Source organism: Carcharodon carcharias, chromosome 20 (assembly GCF_017639515.1).
Source record: "Carcharodon carcharias isolate sCarCar2 chromosome 20, sCarCar2.pri, whole genome shotgun sequence".
Classification (NCBI taxonomy): domain Eukaryota; kingdom Metazoa; phylum Chordata; class Chondrichthyes; order Lamniformes; family Lamnidae; genus Carcharodon; species Carcharodon carcharias.
In genome coordinates this window covers 40,021,737-40,048,534 of record NC_054486.1, presented here as the reverse complement: position 1 = coordinate 40,048,534, position 26,798 = coordinate 40,021,737, and the positions used below count along the sequence as shown (strand labels likewise).

At 43.3% G+C, this 26,798-nt stretch overlaps 1 protein-coding gene across 4 annotated transcripts in view; it reads right to left on the bottom strand.

Moving 5' to 3' along the window:
- The window catches only part of scfd1 (sec1 family domain containing 1), a 247,864-nt gene that overhangs the window by 102,255 nt on the left and 118,811 nt on the right, over positions 1–26,798 (bottom strand). For all 4 annotated transcript variants that reach the window (XM_041214893.1, XM_041214895.1, XM_041214894.1 and 1 more), the window contains exons 15-16: positions 21,115–21,211; positions 20,239–20,309 (exon numbers count right to left, since the gene is read on the bottom strand). In XM_041214893.1, the coding sequence (XP_041070827.1) occupies positions 20,239–20,309; positions 21,115–21,211 (168 nt within the window). The remainder of the gene's footprint in view (positions 1–20,238; positions 20,310–21,114; positions 21,212–26,798) is intronic.

The following is a 26,798-nucleotide window of genomic DNA, read 5'->3' as shown; positions in this document are numbered from 1 at the left end:
GAGTGAACAGATACATTAAAATATATTGATAATGGTCCGCATCTTTCCTCCTTTAAGTCCCAGGAACGCAGGCTTAAAAGGACATGGCAAACAACTGATTTAGTTATTAGATCATCTGCTAAAACTGCTCACCATTCCAGGATCATCCTGGAATGCAAACATAATTCCTAGCTTCTTTCCTCGACTGCAAATCTTCTTAAACCCCTCTCCCCATGACCCCTCCACTCTCACCTCCAACAATAAGTGCAAGGAGCTCATGGATGTCTTTGTCATTATGATCAAGACAATCCCATCAGCTGCTTCTGCTGTGTTCCTCCCTTCCACAAGCTACCTGGTCAAACTTCCTTTAATGCTCCTCCCTGCCCTAAGCCCTGAACTCGCATCTTTCTCAAGTTTTCCCCCTATGGCCTTTCTGAACTCATCTTGTCCATGAGACCCACCTTCAGTTCCCTCGATCCTATTCCCACTAAACTCTGATCACCCAAGCTCTTCTCCTGGTCTCCATATTAGCAGATATTGTAAACCGTTTTCTCTCTTCAGGTGTTTACTCTCTCTCTCTTCTCTAAATCTGCCTCTCAAAGCTCTCTCCCTAAAAAAAACTCTTGACCTGGCCATCCTCGCAAACTACCATCTCATCTCCAACCTGCTTTTCTTCGCCAAAGTCCTTGACTATGTTGACACCTCCCAAATCCTTTCCCATCTTTTCTAAAACTCCATGTTTTAATCCCTCCAATCAGATTTCCGCACTTCTCAGTATCGAAATAACTCTCTTCAAAGTCACAAATGACACCTGTAGGAGATGTGAGCCTTATTTTTTTTGTATTTTTTAAATATTGTGTGAGGGTCATGAATTCCTTTTTGTGGACATTTTGTATTTTGTATTAGTTCCTGGTAGATGAAGGGTTAATTACAGTTGAGAGAGCACTGCCTGCATGGCTTGAGATAATTGGAACCAAATGTATGGGAACCACATGTATAGATGGATTGTTTATGTTTGGGTCGTGACTATGGCTCAAGGCTCGTGACAGTGGGTCGTGATCACAATGTAAAGTTAATGTAAGTGTCGACAGACAGAACAAGATCAGGAAGATCAGGACGTGACAACGCAGGAACAACTGCCCGGTTACAGGGGATAAAAGACTCAGAAAAGATCGTTGCACAGATTCTGAAGACGACAGAGGAAGTGAAAGAACAACAGAAGCCACGACAAGCTGTTTTTAGCCGCTGGAGTCAGTGTGAATCAAGGATTGGATCTTGGATATCGACTGCCATCATTTGTTAAGTATAACTTTTCTTGCTTAATAAATTGCCCTGACATCACGACACCCAAGTGTATTCATGTCTGAATTTTGTCTGGTCTCTGAACCTCTTACACATCTTATGTGATAGTGACAAAAGAAAACTTTCCCTCGTTGTCCTCTCAGCCTGTCTGCAGCCTTTGACCTGGTTGACCACACCATCTTTCTCCAACACCTCTCCACTGTCTAGCTGTTCCCATCAAGTCACATTCTTATCTGTCTAATTGTAGCCAGAGAATCACAAGCAATGGTTTCTCTTCCTGCTCCTGCACTGTTACCTCTAGTATGCCCCAAGAATCTATCCTTGGCCTATCTTCATTCTCAATCACATGCTGGCCCAATGCGACATCATCTGAAGGCACAGCATTAGTTTTTACATGTATTGTGAAGTCACCCAGCCCTACCTCACCACCACCTCCCTCGATTCCTCAACTGCTGCTAAATTTTCAAACTGCTTATCCAACATCCAGCACTGGGTGTACAGAAACTTCCTCCAATTAAACATTGGGAAGACCTAAGCCACTGTTTTCAGTCCCCAATCCAAAATCCATTTCCTAGCTGCCAACTCCATCCATTTCCCTGGAAACAGTCTAAGACTCAACCAGTCTGTTCGCAACTTGGATATCATATTTGATTCGAAGATAAGCTTCCAAACTCATATTCATACCATCACTAAGACAGACTATTTCCACCTAAGTAACTCCTGGCTTTACCTGTCTCACCTCATCTGCTGCTGAAACCCACATTCATGCCCGCTAACTCTAAACTTGGCTATTCCAACACACTCCTGGCTGGTCTCCCACATTCTACCCTTTGTAAACTTGAGGTCATTCAAAACTCTGCTGCCTATGTTACTCTGTCAGCGCTGTGATCGCAGACCTACATTGGCTCCCGATCAAGTAATGTCTTGTTTTTAAAATTCTCACCTTGTTTTCAAATCCCTCCAAGGCCTTGCCCCTCCCTATCTCTGTAATCTTCTCCGGTCCCACAGCCCTCCGAGATATCTTTGCTCCTTTATTTCTGGTTGCTTATGCATCCCCAATTTTAATTGCTCTACCGTTGATGGCTGTGTCTTCGGTTGCCTAGGCACCAAACTCTGGAATACTCTCCCTACCTCGCTTCCTTTGATGCGACTGTTCTGATGATGCCACTTTCAAAAACAGTTCCTCTGACATGTCTTCCTTCTTCCTTAACTGAGGTTTTCCACCCACGGTGGTTGACAGGGCCCTCAACTGTGTCCGGTCCATCTCCCACACATCCGCCCTCACAACTTCCTCTCCCTCCCAGAACCATGATAGGGTCCCCCTTGTCCTCACTTATCACTCCACCAGCCTCCATATTCAAAGGATCATCCTCCGCCTTTTACGCCAACTCCAGCATGATGCCACCATCAAACACATCTTCCCTTCACTCCCCCCAGCGGCATTCCACAGGGATCGTTCCCTCCGGGACACCCTGGTCCACTCCTCCATCACCCCCTACACCTCAACCCCCTCCCACGGCATTTTCCCATGCAACCCCAGAAGGTGCAACACCTGCCCCTTTACTTCCCCTCTTTTCATCGTCCAAGGGCCCAAACACTCCTTTCAAGTGAAGCAGCATTTCACTTGCACTTCCCTCAATTTAGTCTACTGCATTCGCTGCTCCCAATGCAGTTTCCTCTACATTGGAGAGACCAAACGCAGACTGGGTGACGGCTTTGCGGAACACCTTCGGTCTGTCCGCAAGCATGACCCAGACCTCCCTGTCGCTTGCCACACACCATCCTGCTCTCATGCCCACGTCAGTCCTTGGCCTGCTGCAATGTTCCAGTGAAGCTCAACGCAAACTGGAGAAACAGCACCTCATCTTCCGACTAGGTACTTTATAGCCTTCCGGACTGAATATTGAGTTCAACAATTTTAGATCGTGAACTCCTCCATCCCCACCCCCTTTCCGATCCCCTTTTTCCCAATAATTTATATAGATGTTTCTTTTCCCACCTATTTCCATTATTTTTAAATGTATTTCCATCCATTGTTTTATTTCTACCTTTTAACCTATTTCGATCCATTCCCCCCACCCCACCCCCACTACGGCTATCTGTACCTTGCTCGTCCTGCTCTCTACCCTTAATGTCACCTATTAGCACATTCCTTAGATAATATCACCAGCTTCAACACCTCTTTGTCCTTTAGTCTATGACATCTTTTGGCTATCTCCACCTATCAATGACCCTCCATCCAGCTTTACTTGTCCCACCTCCACCCCCCACTTAAACCAGTTTATATTTCACCTCTCTTCTATTTTTCCTTAGTTCTGTTGAAGAATCATACAGACTCGAAACGTTAACTGTGTTCCTCTCTGCAGATGCTGTCAGACCTGCTGAGTTTTTCCAGGTATTTTTATTTTTGTTTTGGATTTCCAGCAACCGCAGTTTTTTGCTTTTATCTTAATATCTCCTTATGTGGCTCGGTGTCATACTTCGTTTTATAATGCTCCTGTGAAACAGTTTGGGACATTTTATTAGGTTAAAGGTGCTATACAAATATAGGTTGCTGTTGTAATGCACCAATATTAACACATAAAGATAACAACAAGGGCATATTTTAGTACCAGTATGACTTTGGATTTATACTAACTATACAAGATTCAATCTGCAATGAAACTTATAGTAGGAACCATAACACTCCTTTGGAACAATAATGTGACGTCCAGCAACCCATGCACATCAGTTCACCATATCATTAGACATTGAGGACCAAGACAAACTCTGTGCCCAATGTACCTACTGTGGCACAATGTGGTGCGCAGGGGCAATGTGTGCTAGGAGCCAGTACATAGACTGTGTGCAAAGCTTATTCATGCTTTCCTTTTTTATTTAAATGAAGGTTCTCCCTATAATGTACTTAAATGCTCAGAGCCTATATACCATTAAGGCACAAGATGAACTCTGGATCAATGAGGATTCTAGGAGACCATGCAAGAACATGGTTGGATCTAGAATACTAGCCTGAGCAATTCTTACACTCATGCCCTGGGGCTGAGATCATTGGCCTCGAACAACAATCCTCTTCCTTTGCACTAGGTATGACTCCAAGCAGTGGAGAGTTTACCCTCTGATTTCTGTTGACTTCAATTTTTCTAGGTCTCCTTGATGCCACACTCAGTCAAATATTGCTTTGATTTCAAAGGCAGTCACTCCCACCTCACAACTGGAATTCAGCTCTTTTGTCCACCTTTGAACCAAGGCAAAGCTATAAAAAGTCAATTAGTGAAGTTACAACATAGGATTACGTGTATGTTAAACAGCAGAAGTAGCATATCACAGTGAGAGAATAGATCCCACAACCAACAGATCATATCAAAGCTCTTCAGTCTTGCCACATCCAGTGGAAATTGCCTACTTATGAGTTGTCCACAGAAAAGCAGGACAAATCAAATCCAGCTAACTACTACTCCATCAGCCTACTGTCAATCATCAGCAAAGTGATGTAGATGTCATCAACAGTGCTATCAAGTGGCACATAATCAGCAATAGCCTGCTCGCTGACCCTGAGCTTGGGTTCCACCATAGCCACTTGGCTCCTGACCTCATTACAGCCTTGGTTCAAATATGGACAAAAGAGCTGAATTCTAGATCTGAGGTGAGAGTGGCTGCCCTTGATATCAAGGCAGCATTTGACTGAGTGTGGCATCAAAGAGAGCTAACAAAATTAATGTTAATGGGAATCGGGGTAAACTCCCCACTGGTTGGAGTCAGACCTAGCACAAAGGAAGATGATTGCTGTTGTTGGATGCTTTCCTCCTCATAAAGTCAGAAGTAGGAACATTTGCTGATGATTACAAAGCGTTCCGTGCTATCTGCAACTACTTAGATACTGAAGCATCCAAGTCAGTGTGCAGCAAGTTTTAGATAACATTCAGGCTTGAGTTGACAAGTAGCAAGAAACATTAATACCATGCAATGGCCATCTCCAACAAGAGAGAATCTAATAATCTTTCAACATTGAGCAACATTAAAATCCCTAATCCTCTAGCACCAATATCAGGGGGTTACCATTGACCAGAACCATAATTAGACCAGCTATATAAATACAGTGGCTATAAGAGCAGGTCAGAGGCTGAGGATTCAACAGCGAGTAACTCACTCCCTGAATCCCCAAAGCTTGTAGTGAGAGAATAGATCCCACAACCAACAGATCATATCAAAGCTCTGCAGTCTTGTCACATCCAGTGGAAATTGCCTACTTATGAGTTGTCCACAGAAAAGCAGCACAAATCAAATCCAGCTAACTACTAAGCAGTCAGGAGTGTAATGGAATACTCTCCAATTGTATGGATTATCTAGCAATACTCAAGAAGCTCAGCACCATGGAAGACAGAGCAACTTGATTGGCACCCCATCAACCACATTGAAACAGTTACTCCCTCTACTAATGGCGGTAAGGATGTACCATCTACAAGGTGTGCTGCAGCAACTTACCAAGCCTCCTTCGGACAGCACCTTCCAAAACTGTAATCTCCAATACCTGGAAGGACAACATCAGCAGGCACAAGGGAACACCATCACCTGCAGTTCCCCTCCAAGTCACACACCATCCTGACTTGGAATGATATCACCATTCCTTCACTGCCGCTGGGTCAAAAGCCTGGAACTCCTTCCCTAAAAGCACTGTGGGTGTACCAAAATCAAATGGACTACAGCAGTTCTAGGCAGGGGCTCACCACCACCTTCTGAAGGGCATTTAGTGTTGGGCAATATATGCTGCCCTTGCCCATGACATTCACATCCCACGAATTAATAAAATAAGCTCCATGAACATGGAGGCCAGGGCATCAATTTTCAAAGAGAAAGGTACTCTTAATCATGACAAAAACTCCAGGCTAGTCACTTCAACTCCTTCATCCGATTTGGAAGGCAAAATTCTAAAACGAGACATCAGTGATCCTTCTGTAATCAGTTTTCATGAACAGTTCAATCAGAAAAAGGTTGATATTGCTGCTGACATCAATACATTCAAGATCTTACTTAGGTGTTGCTCTAGATGTATCTAGAACAGATACTATTGACGCAAAAAGTTTAGTTCACAGACAATACTAGTACTAGGAATTTCCAAATTCGTGGTAGAGAATTTAATGCAATACTGTTCTGAGATACCATGTCACCCTACAAACAAACTAAACTAACAGCTCAATAAAGATAGCTGCAGCCTCAAAAGATTTATAAATCAAGACTAAATGAAAGATAGCAGGCAACAAAGGAAAATACCTTTTTTTAAATTCCATTAGCCATCACTATATTTTATTTGAAAACTACGAACTCTTAAAAAGAAAATTCTATCAATATCATCACACATAAATCAGATCTGCTAGATTTCAATGATTTCAAAGTTAATTTTCAATAACATTTTTAAATACAGAAATGGAAAATTTAACAAAAAAATACACTTTAGCTAATCTACCAATTTAAAAAATAATGGGATAATTAAACTGCAATTGCTGCTTTCAACTGAAACCATCTTGAACTTTAGCTGGCTCGAAATATCTTAATTTAGCGGTCATAAATCATAATTATGTAGTACAATAAATGTGAATTTATGGGCCCAAGTCTTCTGAGCAGCGGCTATGATGACCCATTTGCTGCTGCACTTGAAGATTGGTCCATCTCGACGCTGCTGTTCATTTCTTCAGAGGGGTTAGTCGGGTGTAGGCGGGGGTTCAGGTAGTAGCCAGGTGGGGGGATAGTCGGGTTGAGTCTGGGGGGTGTCAGTTGTGGAGTTCCCCAAGTGTTAGACTAGGTTTTAATCTGTTTAACATTTCCTGGGTAACTATTCAGCTAAGTGCCACAGATCACTCCCAAGTCACTGACGCTGGCTCAGGGTCGGAGACATTCGTGGAGGGTCCTGGGGAGGAGGGAAATTGTCCATCAGAAGTTTAAACTTCCTGGGCAATTCCCATATAGATCTAACCATTAGGACTTCCACAGGGACAGAATTACCTGGAAAAACTCGGCAGGTCTGGCAGCATCGGCGGAGAAGAAAAGAGTTGACGTTTCGAGTCCTCATGACCCTTCGACAGAACTTGAGGTCGAGTCCAAGAAAGAGTTGAAATATAAGCTGGTTTAAGGTGTGTGGGCGGGGGGTGGGGGGGGGGGGGGCGCGGAGAGAGAGAGAGAGAAGTGGAGGGGGTTGGTGTGGTTGTAGGGACAAACAAGCAGTGATAGAAGCAGATCATCAAAAGATGTCAACAACAATAGAACAAAAGAATACATAGGTGTTAAAGTTGGTGATATTATCTAAACGAATGTGCTAATTAAGAATGGATGGTAGGGCACTCAAGGTATAGCTCTAGTGGGGGTGGGGAGAGCATAAAAGATTTTAAAATATTTAAAAATAATGGAAATAGGTGGGAAAAGAAAAATCTATATAATTTATTGGAAAAAAAAGGAAGGGGGAAACAGAAAGGGGGTGGGGATGGGGGAGGGAGCTCAAGACCTAAAGTTGTTGAATTCAATATTCTGTCCGGAAGGCTGTAAAGTGCCTAGTCGGAAGATGAGGTGTTGTTCCTCCAAGACTTTTTAAAAATGGACATGAAACCTCATCCCGTTAGTGGATGAGGTTTCATGCTTTATCAGAAGCCCGCTGGGGCTCCTGGCCTGCCCACCAGCCTTAAGGTCTTTAATTATCTTAATTAGCTTGTCAATGGCCTTAATTGGCCATTGACAGGTCGGTGGGCGGACAGCTGATTTCGCTGTCCGCCCGCCTTCCTAAAAATTTAAAGAGACCGGGATGACATTGGGGGTTTCTCTCGATTTTATCCCGCGTCATTTTCCCGTCGGCGAGTGGGCCCCGCCCCCAAACTGCCAACAGGAAAATTCAAAATAGCTTCAGAATATTGATTTACTTTTTTGTATGTCCTGGAATTAAAATTTCAATTTTTAATTAGGAAATCACCTTACAAGCCTGAATTTCAATACACTTTAAATGATGATGTGTTATGCTACTCAATAACTTCCAAAGTGTTTAATCTGCAGAAATATTATTTCTGAACAAAGGAAAGAGGTTTCTGGGACATTATATAATAGTTCTCAACATGCAACCATATTTGATATGTTTCTAAATACACAGCAAGCACAATTCCGAGGAAGCCTTTTGGAAGGTGCAGGCCATGTGCAAATATCTTTCTTTCCCTCTACAAATTTGTGGTAAGTATCGCCATCAGCTCATCAAAACTCCGCTTCCAACTCTTAGATCATTGTTACTTTTCTACTTAAGGTTTGCCTTATACATTTAGCTTCATTTTGCAAATTTTACAAACAAAGGAAACAGGAGCAGAAGTAGGCCATTCGGCCCCACGAGCCTTCTACACCATTCAATAAGATCATGGCTAATCTATTTGTGTTTCAAATTCCACATTTCCATCTAATCCTGATAACATTTGATTCCCTTGTCTAACAAAAATCTAACTACCCCCGCCTTAAAAATATTCAACAACCCCACCTCCACCACATTCTGAGGCAGAGAGTTCCAAAGTTGCACAACCTTCAGAGAAAAAAATTCTCCTAATCTCTGTCCTAAAAGGGCAACACCTAATTTTAAAGCAGTGCCCAGCTCTGGACTCACCCACCAGAGGAAACATCCTTTCCACGTCCACCTTGTCAATACTGCTCAGGATCTTATATACTTCAATCAAGTCACCCCTCACTCTTCTAAACTCCAGTGGAAACAAGCCCAGCCTATCCCACCTATCCTCAAAAGGCAAACTGCTCATCCCAGGTATTAATTGAGTAAACTTCCTCTGAACCTCCTCCAATGCATTTACATCCTTCCTTAAATAAGGAAACCAAAACTGCACACAGCATTTGAGATGTGGTCCCACCAATGTCCTAAAGCATAACATGCTTACTTTTATGTTCAATTACTCACCTAATATGCCATTTCCCTTCTTAATTACTTGCTGTACCTGCATACTAACTTTTTGTGACTCATGTACTAGAACACCTAGGCCCCTCTGTACCTTGGAATTCTGCAGTGTTCTCTGTTTAAGTAATACTCTGCTTTTTTATTCTTCCTGCCAAAGTGAACAACTTCAACAGGAGGAAAATGTAACTGGGCTAGTAAGTTTGCAGACGACACACTAAGGTTGGAGGAGTTGCAGATAGTGAAGAGGATTGTCAAAGGATACAACAGGATATATGTCGGGTGGAGACTTGGGCGGAGAAATGGCGGATGGAGCTTAATCCGGACAAATGCGAGGTAATGCATTTTGGAAGGTCTAATACAGGTAGGAATTATACATAAATGGCAGAACCCTTAAGTGCATCGACCGGCAGAGGGATCTGGGTGTACAGGTCCACAGGTCAATGAAAGTGGCAACGCAGGTGGATAAGGTAGTCAGGAAGGCATATGGCATACTTGCCTTCATTAGCAAGGGTATTAAGTATAAAAGCTGGGAAGTCACGAGCAGCTGTATAGAACCTTGGTTAGGCCACACTTGGAATACTGTGTGCAATTCTGGCCGCCACATTACCAGAAGGATAGGGAGGCGTTGGAGAGGGTGCAGAGGAGGTTTGCCAGGATGCTGCCTGATCTGGAGGTTATTAGCTATGAGGAGAGGTTGGAGAAACTCGGATTGTTCTCACTAGAGCGACGGAGATTGAGGGGCGACTTGATAGAAGTTTACAAAATTATGAGCGGCATGGACAGAGTAGATAGTCAGAAGCTTTTTCCCAGAGTGGAAGAGTCAATTACTAGGGGATATAGATTTAAGTTGAGAGGAGAAAATTATAGAGGAGATGTGCGGGGCAAGTTTTTTTACGCAGAGGGTAGTGAGTGTCTGGAATGCGCTGCCAGAGGAGGTGGTGGAAGCAGGTACGATAGTGGTGTTTAAGAAGCAGCTTGACAAATACATGAATAGGATGGGAATAGAGGGATACGGATCCCGGAAGTGCAAAATGTTTCAGTTGATGGGCAATTTGATCAGCGCAGGCTTGGAGGGCAGAAGGGCCTGTTCATGTGCTGTACTTTTCTTTGTTCTTTGTTCATATTTTCCCACATTATACTCCATCTGCCAGATTTGGCCCACTCATTCAACCTATCTATATCCATCTGTAACCTCATGTCCTCTTCACAACATACTTTCCTACCTGTCTTTATATTACCTACAAATTTGGCTACCCTCATCTAAGTCACTGATATAAATTGTAAGAAGTTGAGGCCCCAGTACAGATCCCTGCGAGACTCCACTCATCACATCCTGCCAATCAGACAAAGTCCCATGTATGCACACATTGTTTTCTGCCAGCCTGCTAATATGTTGCCCCCTACACCATGAGCCTTTAATTTCCGCAATAACCTTTGATGTAGCACCTTATCAAATGCCTTCTGGAAATGCACGTCTACTGGCTCCCCTTTATCAACAGCACGTTATACACCTTCAAAGAACTCCAATAAATTGGTTAAACATGATTTCCCTTTCACAAAACCATGCTGACTCTTCCCAATTACCTTGAGTTTCACTAAGTGCCCAGCTATAACCTGCTTAATGATCGATTCTAACACCTTCCCCATGACAATTGTCAAGCTAACTGGCCTATAGTTTTCTCTTTTCTGCCTCCCTTCCTTCTTGAATAGAGCAGTTGTATTTGCTACTTTCCAGTCTGATGGAACTGTTCCGGAATCTAGGAAATTTTGGAAAATTAACACCATCGCACCTACTGCCACATTAGCTACCTCTTTTAAGACCCTAGGATGAAGTCCATTAGGACCTGGAGATTTGTCAGCCCACAGCTCCATCAGTTTGCTCAGTACTGCTTCCCTCGTGCTTGTAATTTCACCAAATTCCCCTCTCCCTTCCCCTTCTGATTTACAGCTGTTCCTGGAATGTTTTTTTACATCCTCTATAGTGAAGATACAAGCAAAATATTTGTTCATCTCATTCGCCAATTCCTTATTATCTAATATTAACTCCTCCATCATCACTCTCTGGAGGATTAACACCCATTTTACTTACTCATTTCCTTTTTAAATACCTGTAGAAACTCTTGCTATCCATTTTTACACTTCCATCTAGCTTCCTCTCATGCTCTTAATTTCTTTCGCCTGATTAACCCTTGAATCATTCTCTGCCATTCTTTATATCTTGACCAATCATCTGACCTGCCACTCATCTTTGCACAGTTGTATGCTTTTTCCTTAAGTTTGATGCTTTCCTTAAGTTTGATGCTTTCCTTAAGTTCTTCAGTTAACAGATGGTGGATCCTCCCTTTAGAATTTTTCTTTATCGTAGGAATATGCTTATTCTGAGTACTCTAAAACATCCCCTTAAATGTCACCCACTGCTTCTCTATTGATCTATCTTCTTGCCTAGTTTCCCAGTTCACTTCAACTTCAGTTTTCATGCCCATAGCTGTCCTTATTTAAGTTTAAAATACTAGTCCTAGACCCACACTTCTCCTTGTTGAACTGGACGTAAAATTCAATCGTATTGTGGTCCCTGCTTCCTAGGGGTACCTTCACTCTAAGGTCATTAATTAATCCTAAAACATTATACCAGACCAAGTCTAACATAACTTGCTCTCTAGTCGGTTCCAGAATATGCCGCGCTAAGAAGCTACCTCGAAAGCATTCTATGAACTCCTCATCCAGACTACTACTGCCACTCTAATTTTTCCACTTTATATGTAGATTAAAATCACCCATGATTATTGCTGTCCCTTTCTCACAAGCACCCAATATTTCTTCTCCACCCATACCGATTCAACATCCTGATCTCCTGAACTTAGGTCATCTCTAAGCATTGCACCAATGCCATCCTGGATCAACAGTGCTACACCCCACCTTTACCTAGCTTCCTATTCTTCTTGAATGCCATATACTCTCCCAATATTCAGGACCCAATTCTTGTCATCCCGCAGTCTCTCCGTAATGGCTATCAGATCATATTTATTTACTTCAATGTGCACTATCAATTCATTTACTTTGTTATGAATGTTACGTGCATTCAGATACAGAGCCTTTAGAATTGTCTTTTTGTTGTCTTTGTAACATCTAGGCAGCGAATTTCCGTTCCATGTCGGACGTGTTCGGTGGTGTGAGCAGACAATTTGGCATGATCAGTTTCACAATGGCATGTAAATCAGTCATCGCCGTCATTGTTGTCTTCTAGGACCTCCTCACCCTCATTACCGTCGATATCTCCAGCTCCTCAACCTCCTCCTCAGCCAGCTCCTCTCCCTGTTGCTGTGCCAGGTTGTAAAGGGTGCAGCAGGTGACGACAATGCGCGACATCCTCTGTGGACTACATTGCAGTGCTCCACCATGCCGATCCAGTCACCAGAACCTCATTTTCAGCATTCCAATGGCTTGCTCCACCAAGTTGCGAGTTGCAGCATGAGCCTTGTTATGCTTTCACTCTGCTGCAGTCTTATGCTGCTTCATCAGCCACGTCCTCTGCAGGTAGCCCTTGACCCGGGGAGTCATCCCTGCAGCCTCTGTGGGCCCTGGGAGACGTCAAGATCTGTGACCGAATGAGGATGTAGAAGTCGTCGGAAACCTGTTGGATACGTTTCTGGCGATTGCACACCAGCTACATATTCAATTAATGGAAGCCCTTGTGATTGACATAGTTGACTGCTTGTTGCAACAGAGATCTGAGTGCAATCAATCACACCCCGCAACTGTGGGAAACCCAAGATTTGGGCAAATCCAATCGCTTTTGCATCTTGGCTCTCTTGGTCCTGGGAAAAATGCACAAAGTTGTGTGCCCTCGCGAAGGTGGCATCCGTGACCTCATGGATGCATTTGTGGTTGGAGGCTTGTGATATCCCACAGAGGTGACCTGAGGAGCTCTGAAAGGAGCCACTGGCGTAGAAATTGAACACTGCAAAAATTGAGGGCCACAGTCACTTTCACAGCCACTGGCAGTGGATACCCTCCATGTCCCCGTGGCGCCAAATCCTGAAGTAGCTGGACCAGTTCCCTAGACATTCGCAGTCTTCAGCAACACTGGTTCTCAGTCATCTTCAGGAATGAAAGGCAGCGTCTATATGCCCTGAGTCTAGCTAGGCCTGACCAGCGACATCTCGCTGTGACTCTTCAGCGACGTGTGCTTGAGCCCCAGCCGCCCCATCTTCCTGAGGATGTTGTTCCTCCCTCTGAGCAGCCAGGCACCTCCGTCGCTCTCTTCTCTGTTGAGTTCGCTCTTGGTACTCCATGAGGCATACAGCGAGCTCACCTGTTGTACCCCTCCTGCAGGATGTGAGAGATGCGTGAGCTAGTTTGGGTGTACCAAGAACCTCTCGGTTATGTCTGAAGGCCCCTTAACACATCCTGGAGACTGCTGGCTGCCATTTGGACAGCCAGAGATTAGTGCGCTGCATGGCTATCCACCTCCGCCCCACTCCACCTGACCAATTGGCGGCAGCTTTGCCCATTGGACTGCATACTGTGCTCTCAGCTCAGGTACAGACAATCTCCTAATCTGCACTACAAGGCTGCACTGTTGGCTTTAACCAAGGAAGGGGCTGGTCCAAACCTGATGATAACTTCTAAGGGGCTATGAGCACCTCCACCAAGTGATCACTCCACGGCCAGCTTTAGCAAGGAGATTGTGCAACGTGCCCAATCGTCCAACTGTTCTGCAGTCCACTAAAATGCTCATTAATCTGTTGTCTGTGCCTGAGGGATGAAAAGTTCTGGAGCACTTTGTGGCACTTTCATGCCACTACATTGCATGAATGGGCAGATAAGCTAAAGACCTGGCTCCAAACACATCACTGTGGCTGTGTCTGAATTGTCCCAGCTGTAGAGGAATGGATATAGTTTCCCAAATGCATGGCTGCTTCCCTCCACTCCAACCCTTACCTTCTTGTGCACTGCCTTCAACCACAGGACAGCCCTAGCACCAACCCAACCCCCACTCCCAACATGCCTCAAGTCCAAAAGGCGACTCTGGCTAGTGTTGCACAACATTACTGTGCATTCACCTCTGAGTTCCCCTCGAAGTGCAGCCTGCTAAGTGTATGCCTTATATACACTGTTACGAAACACGTTGGCGTGATTGGGGTGGACGATCTAGCAGTATTGTTCCGGTGGGCTGGCCTTACAATGACATGCGGATGTATTGCAATGAAGTTCCCAACGTCTGATGATAGGAAACATGCCTGCCATCAACAGGCTGAGCGGAAAATCGCAAACTCGTTTCACAACGTTGTGAAACTGATTTCTGGCCTTCTTGCCATATAGTCCGCTCATGGCACCAAACATGCCCAACATCAGTGGGTACGGAAAGTTCCGCCCATTGCTTCTTCCTGCAATGTGGATGATCTATAAGTGATAGGGCCGTAATAGCAAACAGCACTAAAACAGCCTGGCGTTCTGGGTTTTGAATTTTTCCACAAAGGTTACTGGGTTGTGGTCAGTATATACTGAGGTCTTCCTGTATCCTTGGCAGACATATACTTCAGAGTTTAAGAGACAGTAATAGTCCCAGGGTTTCCTTCTCCACAATGCACTCTCTCTTTTGGTATAAATTTAACTTTCTTAAGGAGTACCCCAATGACCTCTTTATGTGCAATCCATCATGTTGGAGGTCATTAGCATCAATAGCTAAGATAAAAACAAAATATTGCGGATGCTGGAAATCTGAAATAAAAACAAAAATAGCTGGAAAAGCTCAGCAGGTCTGACAGCATCTATGGAAAGGAAGACAGAGTTAACGTTTCGAGTCCGTATGACTCTTCATACTCGAAACATTAACTCTGTCTTCATCTCCACAGATACTGTCAGACCTGCTGAGTTTTTCCAGCTATTTTTGTTTTTGTTAGCATCAATAGCTACTTTGAAGGGCTTATTGAAGTTTGGGGTGGCCAGCATCAGTTTATTGATTAAGATGGCTTCCAACCTCTTAAAAGCTGCTCGGCACTCCCCTGACTACCTCTGTTTTTGTCTGTAACAAATCCATCAGTGGGGCGTCTATAGTGCTGAAGTTTGGGACAAACTTGCAGTAGAAGCCACACATCACCAAAACCCACATGATTTCTCGTTTAGTCTTGGGGGTGGGGCAAGTCCATCAACGCCTGCACTTTTGCTATTTTTGGCTATACCTGTCCCTGACCGACTTTATCCCTAGGTTACCCGTGCTTTTCCAAACTTGCTCTTTGCAAGATTTACTACTAAATCAGCTGACTGTAATCTTCCAAAAATGGCTTCCAGCAGTTCCAAGTGGTCCTTCCAGTCATCACTGGATACTAGTGAGTCATCATGATACACTCCACCCTGATCATTACATTCACCTTTCTGTCATCAATGCAAAGCCTAGTTGAACCATCGGCACTAGCATGACTGGGAAACTCCAGCTACTTTGACTGGGTTCAATCAGACTGTTTTCCAACATGTACTGGATTACTGCTTTCATCTGGGCCAGTTTCTCAGGACCTAGGTGATAAGGATGCTGTTTTAAGAGAGAGATCTCTCCTACATCCACATCGTGTATGGCGAGGGCTCTGCATCCTGGTTTTCCCCTACAGGTTCCTTTAAACACAGTCAGCAGCCCTGTCAGGTCTCCTCTCTGTTCTGTGTTTAAATAGGAGACCGTGGTGTCTAATCTCCCCAACAGTTCAGTGTTAGCTAACCAGGCAATTGTCCAGGCTTCACTCTGCCTCATCCTCACAATCCCTCCTTACTACCTTACAGACCTGCGCTTGCTTATCCTCCACCCGGCTGTGGTACTGTTTCAGCATGTTGATATGGTACAGCCTGTTTTTTTTTCTGGACTATCAATTAAATAACTCACCTCACCAATCCTCTTTGCTACGATATATGAGCCACTGAGCCGGGCTTTCAGTGGTTCACCCTGGTTGAAATGTTCGGGTCTTGGCATGCTTGACTGCTCATCATTTCATGACTATCTATCAAGTTTTAAGATGCTCCTGGGCCATGTTAATGGCTCTCAGAAGCCGCTCCCAGAACACAGATATGCAGTCTAACATAGAAGATGCATCCCATTGCTCCAAGAACCTTTCCTTGATTAGTTTCAGGGGACCTCTTACCTCGTGTCCATAAACTAATTCAAAGGGACTAAGCCAGTGGACTCATAGGGCAAATTCCAGGTGGCAAATGGCAGGGGGGTGGGAGGAGAGGAGAGAGGGCTGCCCTGCGGTTGAAGGTAGTGCACAAGGTGGTGAGGGGTGGTGGAGTGCAGGAAAAGTCTTTGTCCCAGTCATGAAGGTACTCGTAGCAGTGTGCCCTGATCATTGTCTTGAGGGTCTGATTGTACCGTTCTAAAGCCTCTTCTGACTGTGGCTGATGGCTGAGGACTTTCGCTGCATTATAGCTAGATTACTCATGAGTTCATAGAAAATTCTGGATATGAAATTGGTGCCCTGATCTGAGGTATCAGTGGGGAAACATTTTGCAGATCACAATTCCTTTAGATTCAAGGTTGTTATGGAAAAGGACAAGGATAGGCCAGAAATCAGAGTTCTAAATTGGGGGAAGGCCGATTTTAATAAGATCAGATATGATTTGGCCAGAGTGGACTGGGAGCAGCTACTCTTAGGTAAATCTGCGCCAGAGCAATGGGACTCAGTCAAGAAGGAAATAGGGAGAGTACAGGACCAACATATTCCAGTAAAGATAAAGGGTGGGACCAACAAATCCAGGATGTCAAGGGATATACAGGATTGGATAAAGAGAATAAGGGAGGCTTATGACAGATACCAAGGGCTCAAAACAGCGGAAGCCCTAGATGAGTATAGAATCTGTAGGGGGGGGGGGGGGGGGGGGGGGGGGGCTTATAAAGGAAAATAAAGGAAAATCCAAAGTTATTTTACAAGTACATTAAGGGTAAGAGGATAACAAGGGAAAGAGTAGGGCCCATTAAGGACCATAGTGGTAATTTGTGTGTGGAGCTGGAAGACATAGGTAGGGTTCTAAATGTATACTTTGTGTTGGTGTTCACGTGTGAGAGGGATGATGTGTGTATGGAAATCAGGCAGAAGGACTGTGATATAATCAAAGAAATTAACATAGAAAGGGAGGAGGTTCCAAGTGGTCTGGATGAAATATATCCCAGGCAGTTGAGTGAGGCAAGGAAGGAGATAGCAGGGGTGCTGGCAATAATTTTCAATACCTCTCTGGCCACAGGAGAGGTGCCAGAGGACTGGAGGGCAGCCAATGTGGTACCGTTATTCAAGAAGGAAGGAAAGGATAAACCAGGGAACTATAGGCCAGTCAGTCTAACCTCAGTGGTGGAGAAACTATTGGAAGCAATTCTGAAGGACAGAATTAATCTACACTTGGAGAGACAGGGATTAATCAAGGACAGTCAGCATGGTTTTGTTAAGGCGTCTGACCAATTTGATTGAATTTTTCGAAGAGGTGACCAGGTATGTAGATGAGGGCAAAGCATTTGACGTAGTCTACTTGGACTTCAGCAAGGCTTTTGATAAGGTCCCGCATGGGAGACTGATAATGAAGGTAAGAGCCCATGGGATCCAAGGTAAATTGGCAAATTGGATCCAGAATTGGCTGAGTGGCAGGAAGCAGGGGCTGATGGTTGAGGGGCGTTTTTGTGACTGGATGCCTGTGTCCAGTGGGATTCCAGGGATTGGTGTTGGGTCCCTTGCTGTTTGTGGTATATATAAACGACTTAGACTTGAATGATCAGTAAGTTCACGAATGACATGAAAATTGGTGGAGTGGTAAATAGTGAGGAGGATAGCCTTAGATTACAGGAAGATATAGACGGGCTGATCAGTGGCAAATGGAATTTAATCTGGATAAGTGTGAAGTGATGCACTGGGGCAGGACAAACAGGACATGGGAGTACATGATAAATAGTAGCACCCTGGGAAGTACTGAGGATCAGAGGGACCTTGGTGTGCATGTCCACCCGTCCCTTAAGGCAGCAGGACAGGTAGATAAGGTGGTTAAGAAGGCCTATGGGATACTTGCCTTTATTAGCCGAAGCATAGAATATAAGAGCAGGGAGGTTATGCTGGAACTGTATAAAACATTGTTTGAGCCACAGTTAGAATATTGCATGCAGTTCTGGAATCCGCATTATAGGAAGGATGTGATTGCATTAGAAAGAGTGCAGAGGAGATTTACCAGGATGTTGTCTGGGTTGGAGAGTTTTAGCTATGAGAGGAGATTGGATAGATTGGGGTTATTTTCCCTGGAGCATAGGAGATTGAGTGGGGACATGATTGAGGTGCATAAGACTATGAGGGGCATAGATAGGGTAGACAGGAAGGAACCTTTCCCCTTGGTGGAGGGATCAATAACCACAGGGCATAGATTTAAGGTAAGGGGCAAGAGGTTTAGAGGGAATGTAAGGAAGAAATTTTTCACCCAGAGAGTGGTGGGAATCTGGAACTCACTGCCTGAAAGGGTGGTAGAGGCAGAAATCCTCATAACATTTGAGAAGTATTTGGATGTGCACTTGCGATGCCACGGCATACAAGGCTATGGGCCTAGTCCTGGAAAATGGGATTAGAATAGTTAGATACTTGTTTGATCGGCACAGACTTGATGGGCCGAAGGGCGTTTTTCTGTGATGTAGACCTCTATGACTCTATAACCAGATGGCAGAGTCATCCATTTGTGGTGCCAATTTAGCCATTGACAGCTTGTTTGGCCATCCACCGGCTCACTGCACAGGCAGGGAAAATGCCCAGATACTTTTCCTGTAACTGCTCTGACTCCTTGACCTCACCTAGTCTCTCTAAAACTTCCTGGGAAGCCATTATCTTCATTCCCACCGAATTATTTCTGGGGAGCAAGGCAACCCCGCCCACAGATAAACTATGGACAATCCCCAAAGTTACCAGGCCAGACATCAGGTCGCACTCCAGGTGCACCCGATACAAAGATATGGGTATATACTCTCCCCTGAAACTGTTCAACTGGCGTTCAATGCACTCCCTGGTGGAAAGGTCATGCCTTTCCCTAGCAAAAAGGTTTGAGTGGCCTCTGTATCCTTAAATATGACTACGGGTTTACCTATCTCACTTGAGGAGTAAGGAGTCACTTTTCCACTCTCAGAGATCTTGTTTAACTGATCAGCAACCAGACTGGTGCTTTAACCAGGACTTACTACTACAGCCGGGGCCATAGCTTGGTCTGCAGCACTGACCTGGTGTACCCTCCTACAAGCTTTCCACATAACTTTCAGGAATCAGTGCAAAGGTGTCCTATCTTGTTCCAATTGGAGCAAATAAGTAATGAGGGCTCAGGAGAAGCCCAGGAGATATGAGGAGGCAGTAGAAGATTGCCGATTCTGAAGTGCAAGCTATTGGTGCAAAGGTAACCCTTTGAAGCAGTAGTGTCCTGCTCAGTGCAGCTGGAGAGCTGAAATTGTGCTTGTGAGCTGGTGCTGGAGTGCAAACTCAGGGATCCAGGGGAATGGAGTCTCAGGCGAAGAGATTGAAACCCCACAAGTGAGCCATTACTGAGACAGTCCAAGTCGGAGTGACTTTTGAAGAGAATTCCAAGGCTACATCTTCGAAGGTGAAGACTGGAATCCCTCATGAAAGACAGAGTTTCAATGAGATTGGTTGACTGACAGCGTTTACTGATGACTAGGTGGGTTGCTGAGAAATCCAAGGGATCTGTGTTGGCACATTTGCCATTTATTGTGCAGTGTATTCGACCACAGTTTGCCTGTAATTTTAGGGTCACAACAAAACATTAACTATCTTCTGATTTTGTAAAATGGTGAGTTTTGTAAATTCAGAACTTGTCACAAATATTGGCCCCATTGTTTTTAATTTCTTAACCAGCCATAAGAAGAAAAATCCAACAGCCACAGAGTAACAAAGGTTAAGGAGACACGTAATAGAGGTATTTAGGTATATAGAAGGGTTTCCATTATTCTAACAGTAATTCACCTTTTTGCATAATAATGTCAGTGGATTAAAATTTTTCCAGCTGCTGAATAATCAAATACAACTGACCTCTGAAGGTGGCTGTGGTGAACTGATGTAGGAAATGATAAACAGCCTCATTTTGTCTTCAGGGGTACCTCCTATAAAAATGAAAGCAAAACATTTTTCAGCATAGAAGAATGATGGGGACTTTGCCAAAAAATCTGTATTGCACATAAATGAATTTGCCTGTGCATTAGGAGTAATTGCTTAAATATATATTGAGATTCAAATGCCTAGGCAATTTTATTTTTCACTAATTCATAATTGCTAAGTATTTTTCTACCTCTCCAGGCTAATTAATCAATTTAAGGCAAAGAAAAGAAAAGCAAATACTTTAATGCACTTCAGAATCCCAAAGTAAATTCCTAGAATTATATTATTAGCAACTGTAGTATTTACTATTTAGGGCTTGAAAAACATTTAATGACATGCCAGTGTTGGCTAGACAATACAGTGGTGCTGTGCACTGTAAAACCAACATTGGCTGCTGCTGAAAGGAAGGATATAGTTCATTCCCTGACTCTACTGACTTCCTAATATCAGCCGTGCTGTTATAGGAAGGCAAAGGGAAGAATCTGATAGGTATATTCAGGAGCTCTGATGCACTTGCTTGTTCACCCTCTCAAAAGACATGCATATCTTAGAAGAATTGGAAAAAAGGGAATCTGTAAGGTAATAAAATGTTGGGAGTTAATGAAAAAGGAGTATATACGTACTTTCTTCAGAGCAAAGTTTAAATTTCTTGAGTTCCGTAGTTAAAACATTTCTATAGCATTTACTGCAAATAATTTTGTAATTCTGCATTATTTAAATAAAATATCAATTAAAATGTTATGAAAAATGCTGAGAATAAGTATTTACATCTGATTTAGATCAGATTTTAATTTTAAATTTAATTGTTACCATCAGGATCAGAGATCATATCCAGTAGGGATTTGTCCAACGTGGACTTGCTCATCAATTTTTCTTCGTATTCAAAATAAACATCCAACTTTCGAGCCTATCAGGAAAATTAACATTATCATCTTTAGAATTTCTAGAAGATCTGCTACGTGAAAATAATTTTGTGCCAGGTAAAGGTCACAAAAAACTTAACTACAACCTGGGTGATAATGATGCCAGGAGGGGGAGTTTTACAGATTAAGCAGAACCACAAAGATCTTTCTCAAAAAATATAATATTGAATATGGATTGATTGAGTGCAGGAAAAGGAAACATGAAAACAGAAAAAATGGCAAGAAGAAACTGGAAGCAAAAGTGCAATTTTTATTCAAAATTTGAAAGCATCTACAAAGTTAACATAGAAAATAAGAGGAGTAGGGGGAAATGGTGGCATAGTCTTCTCATCACTGGACTAATATTCCAGAGACCCAGGGTAATGCTCTGGGGACTTGGGTTCAAATCCCACCATGGCAGATGTTGAAATTTGAATCCGATAAAATTCGACAAGAAACCATTGTTGATTGTTGCAAAAACCCATCTGGTTCACTAATATCCTTTAGGGAAGGAAATCTGCTGTCTTTACCTAGTCTGGTCTACATGTGACTCCAGACCCACAGCCATGTGGTTGACATTAATAAATTTCCTCTGAACAAGGGTAATTAGGGGTGGGCAATAAATGCTGGCCTAGCCAGCGATGCCCACATCCCATGAACAAATAAAAAAAAATTCGACCCTTCGAGCCTGCTCTGCCATTCAATGGGTGATCCTCTATCTCAATACCGTACTCATGTGTTATCCCCATACCCCTTGGCGCCTTTAGAGTCCAGAAGTCTATCCATTTTCTTAAATATATTCAGTAACTTGGCCTCCACTTGGCCTTTTGTGGTGCCACCCTCTGAGTGAAGAAGCTTCTCCTTTTCTCACTACTAAATGGTCTACCCCATATCCTGAGACTGTGACCCCTTGTTCTAGGCCCCCCAGCCAGAGGAAGTGTCCTCCCTGCATCCAGTCTGTCCATCCATGTCAGAATTTTATACGTTTCGATGAGATCTCCTCTCGTTCTTCTAAACACCAGTCAATACAGGCCTAGCCAGCCCAATCTCTTCTCATAACACATGTTCGGTAGAGGGGTTCAAATTCAAACAGTGGAACTTAAGACTCCCACTACTCAGAAATGCTAGAAAATGATAGAAACAAATGGAGATTATTGAGGTATAGGAATGACACTGTGTTGCCAAAAGGCTAAGAATAGATCAGCTTACATAAGTAAACAGCTGCTCATCAGGAAGCCCAGGGAACACATTGTGTTTAGCCTGGCTGCACATAAGTCTTTAAACTGTATCAGATGGTGTTGCTTTTTTTTGGGATATGATATTTAACAGATTTTCTCGCAAACAGCATTTTGTTGACCAAAGACAGCTCAGGATCCAAATGATTGAAAGAAGTTGAAGAAGCAGTCAAAAGTAATTCCAACAACAACTTGCATTACCACCTTTAACATGATAAACTGTCCCAAGGCATTTTGGAGGAATGTTATAAAACAAAACTTGACATCAAGACCACAATGACATTTTAGGCCGGATGACCAAAAGCTTGGTTCAAAGGGTAGCTTTTAAGGGCCATCTTAAAAGAGAAAAGAGAGGGCAAGGTTTAAGGAGGGAATTCCAGAGCATTCAGCCTGGGAAGCTGAAGAGACAACCACTGATATTAGTGACCATAGTTTGCCATTGTGAGATTTGAACTCTTGATCTTGGGGTTACAAACCCAGTACCATAACCACTTGGCTATTTAGGCCAAGCTTACAACCACTGATGGTGGAGCAATTAAAATCAGTGTTGCACAGGGGCCAAAATTAGAGGAGTGCATAATATCTTGAGGGCTTGTGGGGCTGAAGGTGATTATAGAGTTAGGGAGATAAGAGACAATGGAGGGATTTGAAAACAAAGATAATAACTGCAAAATCAAGGTGTCACTGAGCATACAGGTGCTGCATCAAGCATGGGGGAATGCCAGTTAGGATTCAGACAGTAGAGTTTTAGATGAACTCAAATTTACAGAAGGTAGAACATGGAAGGCTGGCCAGAAAAATGCAATGGAACAGTCAAATCTAGAGGTAACGTAGCTGAGAATTACAACAGCGAATGAGCTGAGGCAGGGATAGAAATGGGTGGTGTTACAGAGGTGAAAATAGGAAGTCAGGTTGATGCACAGCTGTGTGGTTGGGAAGCTTAACTCAGGATCAAATATGACGCTATGGTTGCAAATAGTCTGCTTCAGCTTCAGACAGGGAGAGGAACAGAGCTTGTGGCAAGGACTGATGACGATGGTTTTGGTCTTCCTAATATTTGGTGGGAGAAAATTTCTGTTCATCCACTACTGGATGCCAAGCAAGCAGTCTGTCAATTTAGAGATGTGGAGGAGTCAAGAGAGCTGGTGAGCCTCCTCCCGAAGCTATCGTCACTCCTTTGCTACATACAGCAACGCAGGGGCAGGCACTGGTAGCTCTTGCAGTTTGGAGCACGGACTGGTAATAAGAACAAAGTATCTCAATAATAGAATTCTGCATTCCTCAACAAAAAACCACACCTTGCTGTAGGGATCAATGGATAGTATTAAAGACGCGGAATCCCAGCTTAATTTTCTTCTAGCCAGTCAAGGAAACAGAGGTCAATGGTAATGTTCCCACCTTTGCCCTGGCTGAGATCATCCAACTGTGCACAAATTAGGGATGTGACCATGCACCCTCGCTAGTCTACAAGATTTAATGTCACATCAATAAGCCTTTGGGAAGTCATCAGAAAAATTGTGAAGATTGCTTTTTATCCCTTTTTCAATTATTGAACTCAGTTATTTATTTCAATTTTTTCCTCTTGCTCGCAAAGCTCAGCCTCCCCCTCCCCAACAAAATTAAAACCTTCTTTTATCCAGTAGCTATTTTTAACCCATTAGGAAGAGAACACTGTGCAGCCTATTAAAAAAAACATGGACAAAGTTGATTCCTTTCCTTGTATAAACGAGGAACCAACACTTCAACAAAACAGAAGAAGTGATCCTTAGCTGACCAATTTCTTTCTTTCCACAGGTCATTCACATTATGGCCTAACAATTAGAAACCAGGTCTTCAAAGTAATAACTTTATAACATATCGCTAAGAACACCAATTTTCACCTCTGTAACAACAACTCTGCCAGCCTCAGCTTATCTTCGCTAATTTTTAATCTATTAGGAAGAGAGCATTGTGCAGCCTATTAAAAAAAACATAGACAAAGCAGATTCCTTTCCTTCATCCATAAGAAAAGAGAGGACAAGGCTTAGGGAGGGAATTCCAGAGCATTAAGCCTAAGAGGCTGAAGAGACAGCCACTGATGGTGGAGCAATTAAAATCAGTGATGCACAGGGCCCAAAATTAGAGGAACGCATAATATCTTGAGGGCTTGTGAGGCTGGAAGAGATTATAGAGTTAGGGAGATGAGGGGCAATGGGGGGCTTTGAAAACAAGGATAATAATTTCAAAATCAAGGTGTCACTGTTATCAGTTATCAGGTGGCGCATTAAACACAATGGTGAATGCCAGTTAGGACTCAGACAGTGGAGTTTTAAACAACCTCAAATTTACAGAGGGTAGAGCATGGAAGGCTGGTTAAAAAATGCAATGGAATGGTCAAATCTAGAGATAATGTAGCTAAGAATTGCAACAGCACATGAGCTGAGGCAGGAGTAGAGATGGGCGGTGTTATAAAGGTACGATAGGCAGTCACGGTGACGCACAGATGTGTGGTTGGGAAGCTCATCTCAGAATCATATCTATACCTTTTTGCTTCTAGACTTGACTACTCCAGTTCACTCTTGGCTGGCTCCCATGTTCTACTCTCCGTAAATTTGAGGCGATCCAAAATTTTTCTGCCCGTGGCCTAATTCGCACTAAGTCCTGTTCACCTATTACCCCTTTGTGTACTGGCCTAATTGGCTCCCATTTAGGCAACACATTGATTTAAAAATTTTCACTCTTGTTTTCAAGTCGCTCCATGGCCTTGATCCTCTCTACCTCTGTAACCTCCTCCAGCATTACAATATCCTCTAAGTTATCAGGCACATGTCCAATTCAGGCTTCTTAAATATATTCTATTTTGAGTATTACTGAAAAAAGACATGTCAAAGCTCTTTGCCTTACACTCATCAGGACAGATGCAAGAATGCCAAGTTTCAAAGGAAGCAACAATTTATACTGCATGAGAAAAGGGTGCTGAATGGTCAGCAAGTCAACTGTAATTGGTTGAGGCATTCTCATAGGGAATGCACCAGGGAACCGTTATCGCCCATGCTTTTATTTAATTGAAAAAAGTGCAATGCTTGGGCATATTCATTCTGTTTGCATAGGGTAGGGAGCTGCATATGAATATATACCTTCTAACAAGCATAAGTGAGCCACATTGCGAGCTTGATTGATAACCTTAAATTGGTTGTTAGTGTAATTCTTGGCGGAGTCGGGATTGTTCAGTCAGTGTGGTCCAATAGCGGCAGTTTCCTGTTAGTGGAGAATACAAATTGTGTTGCTACTACATAGGAGCAGTGTGAAATGGCTAGTTTCACCTGTTGCTCAAATTTTGAGACACCTTACACTTCCAGGGTAATTTGGGGTAGGTAGGACATTTTTCACAACCAAAAGTGGCAGCCTTATGCGTATTCATGAGCTTGCAGGGTATATAGCGAGCAATGACCTGATCAGTGTAGCTATTATCCGGCAGGATAGCTTTGATGTGCCCTATTTTGGCAAGCTTGCACAGTGAGCAACTGGCTCGGATCCTATTTATGAGGCTGCTGATAATACATATTTTATATCGTGTGGAGCTGTAGAAATCCCATGATGATAATGAATGGCGGAGCAGGCTTGAAGGGCCGAATGCCTAATCCTGCTCCTAGTTTCTATGTTTCTATGACCAGTGAACATAGGCTTACAGTAGTCAGTGGAAGAGAACCCATTAGTGGATTTCTCAACTAGGACATCAAGGAAAGGGAGCTCGTTAGATTTTAATTGCTTCAACATTGGCGGCTGTGCCTTCAGCTGCCAAGGCCCTAAGGTCTGGAATTCCCCTCTTAAACTTCTCTGCCTCTCTACCTTTCTTTCCTCCTTTTGGCCACCTACCGCAATATCATCTTAGTATCAAATTTTGTTTGATAACACTCCTGTGGTGTCTTGGAATGTTTTACTAGCTTGGATGTGCCATATAAATACCAAGTTGTTGTTGTTAGCTGCTTAGAATATCTTCAGAAAAATGGATAGGTTTTATTTATAATACAACTGTTACAACAGATTTCCAAAAACGTTTCCCAATCCTTTATATCAAATTAGCTGCCAAAATCCAAAAAAACATTTATTTCTTGGTTCCTTTTGACACAAAGATTAGTAAATGATCCAAGACAATGCCTGGGCACAGTTTGTGCTCCAAAGGCTGCAATTGCATTAATCATTTTACAGGAATTATCCTGTAGTTCCATTGGAAAGTTACAGTACTTGCTCATATCAGCTGATGAGGTTTGGTGATTTCTAGCTTGGCCATTAGTGACAGATGGAGTTGACAAATACCATTCAGTCGGAGGACAGGGAAGAAAATCATGTGTTTCAGGTGAAGCTAGCCATTTCACAC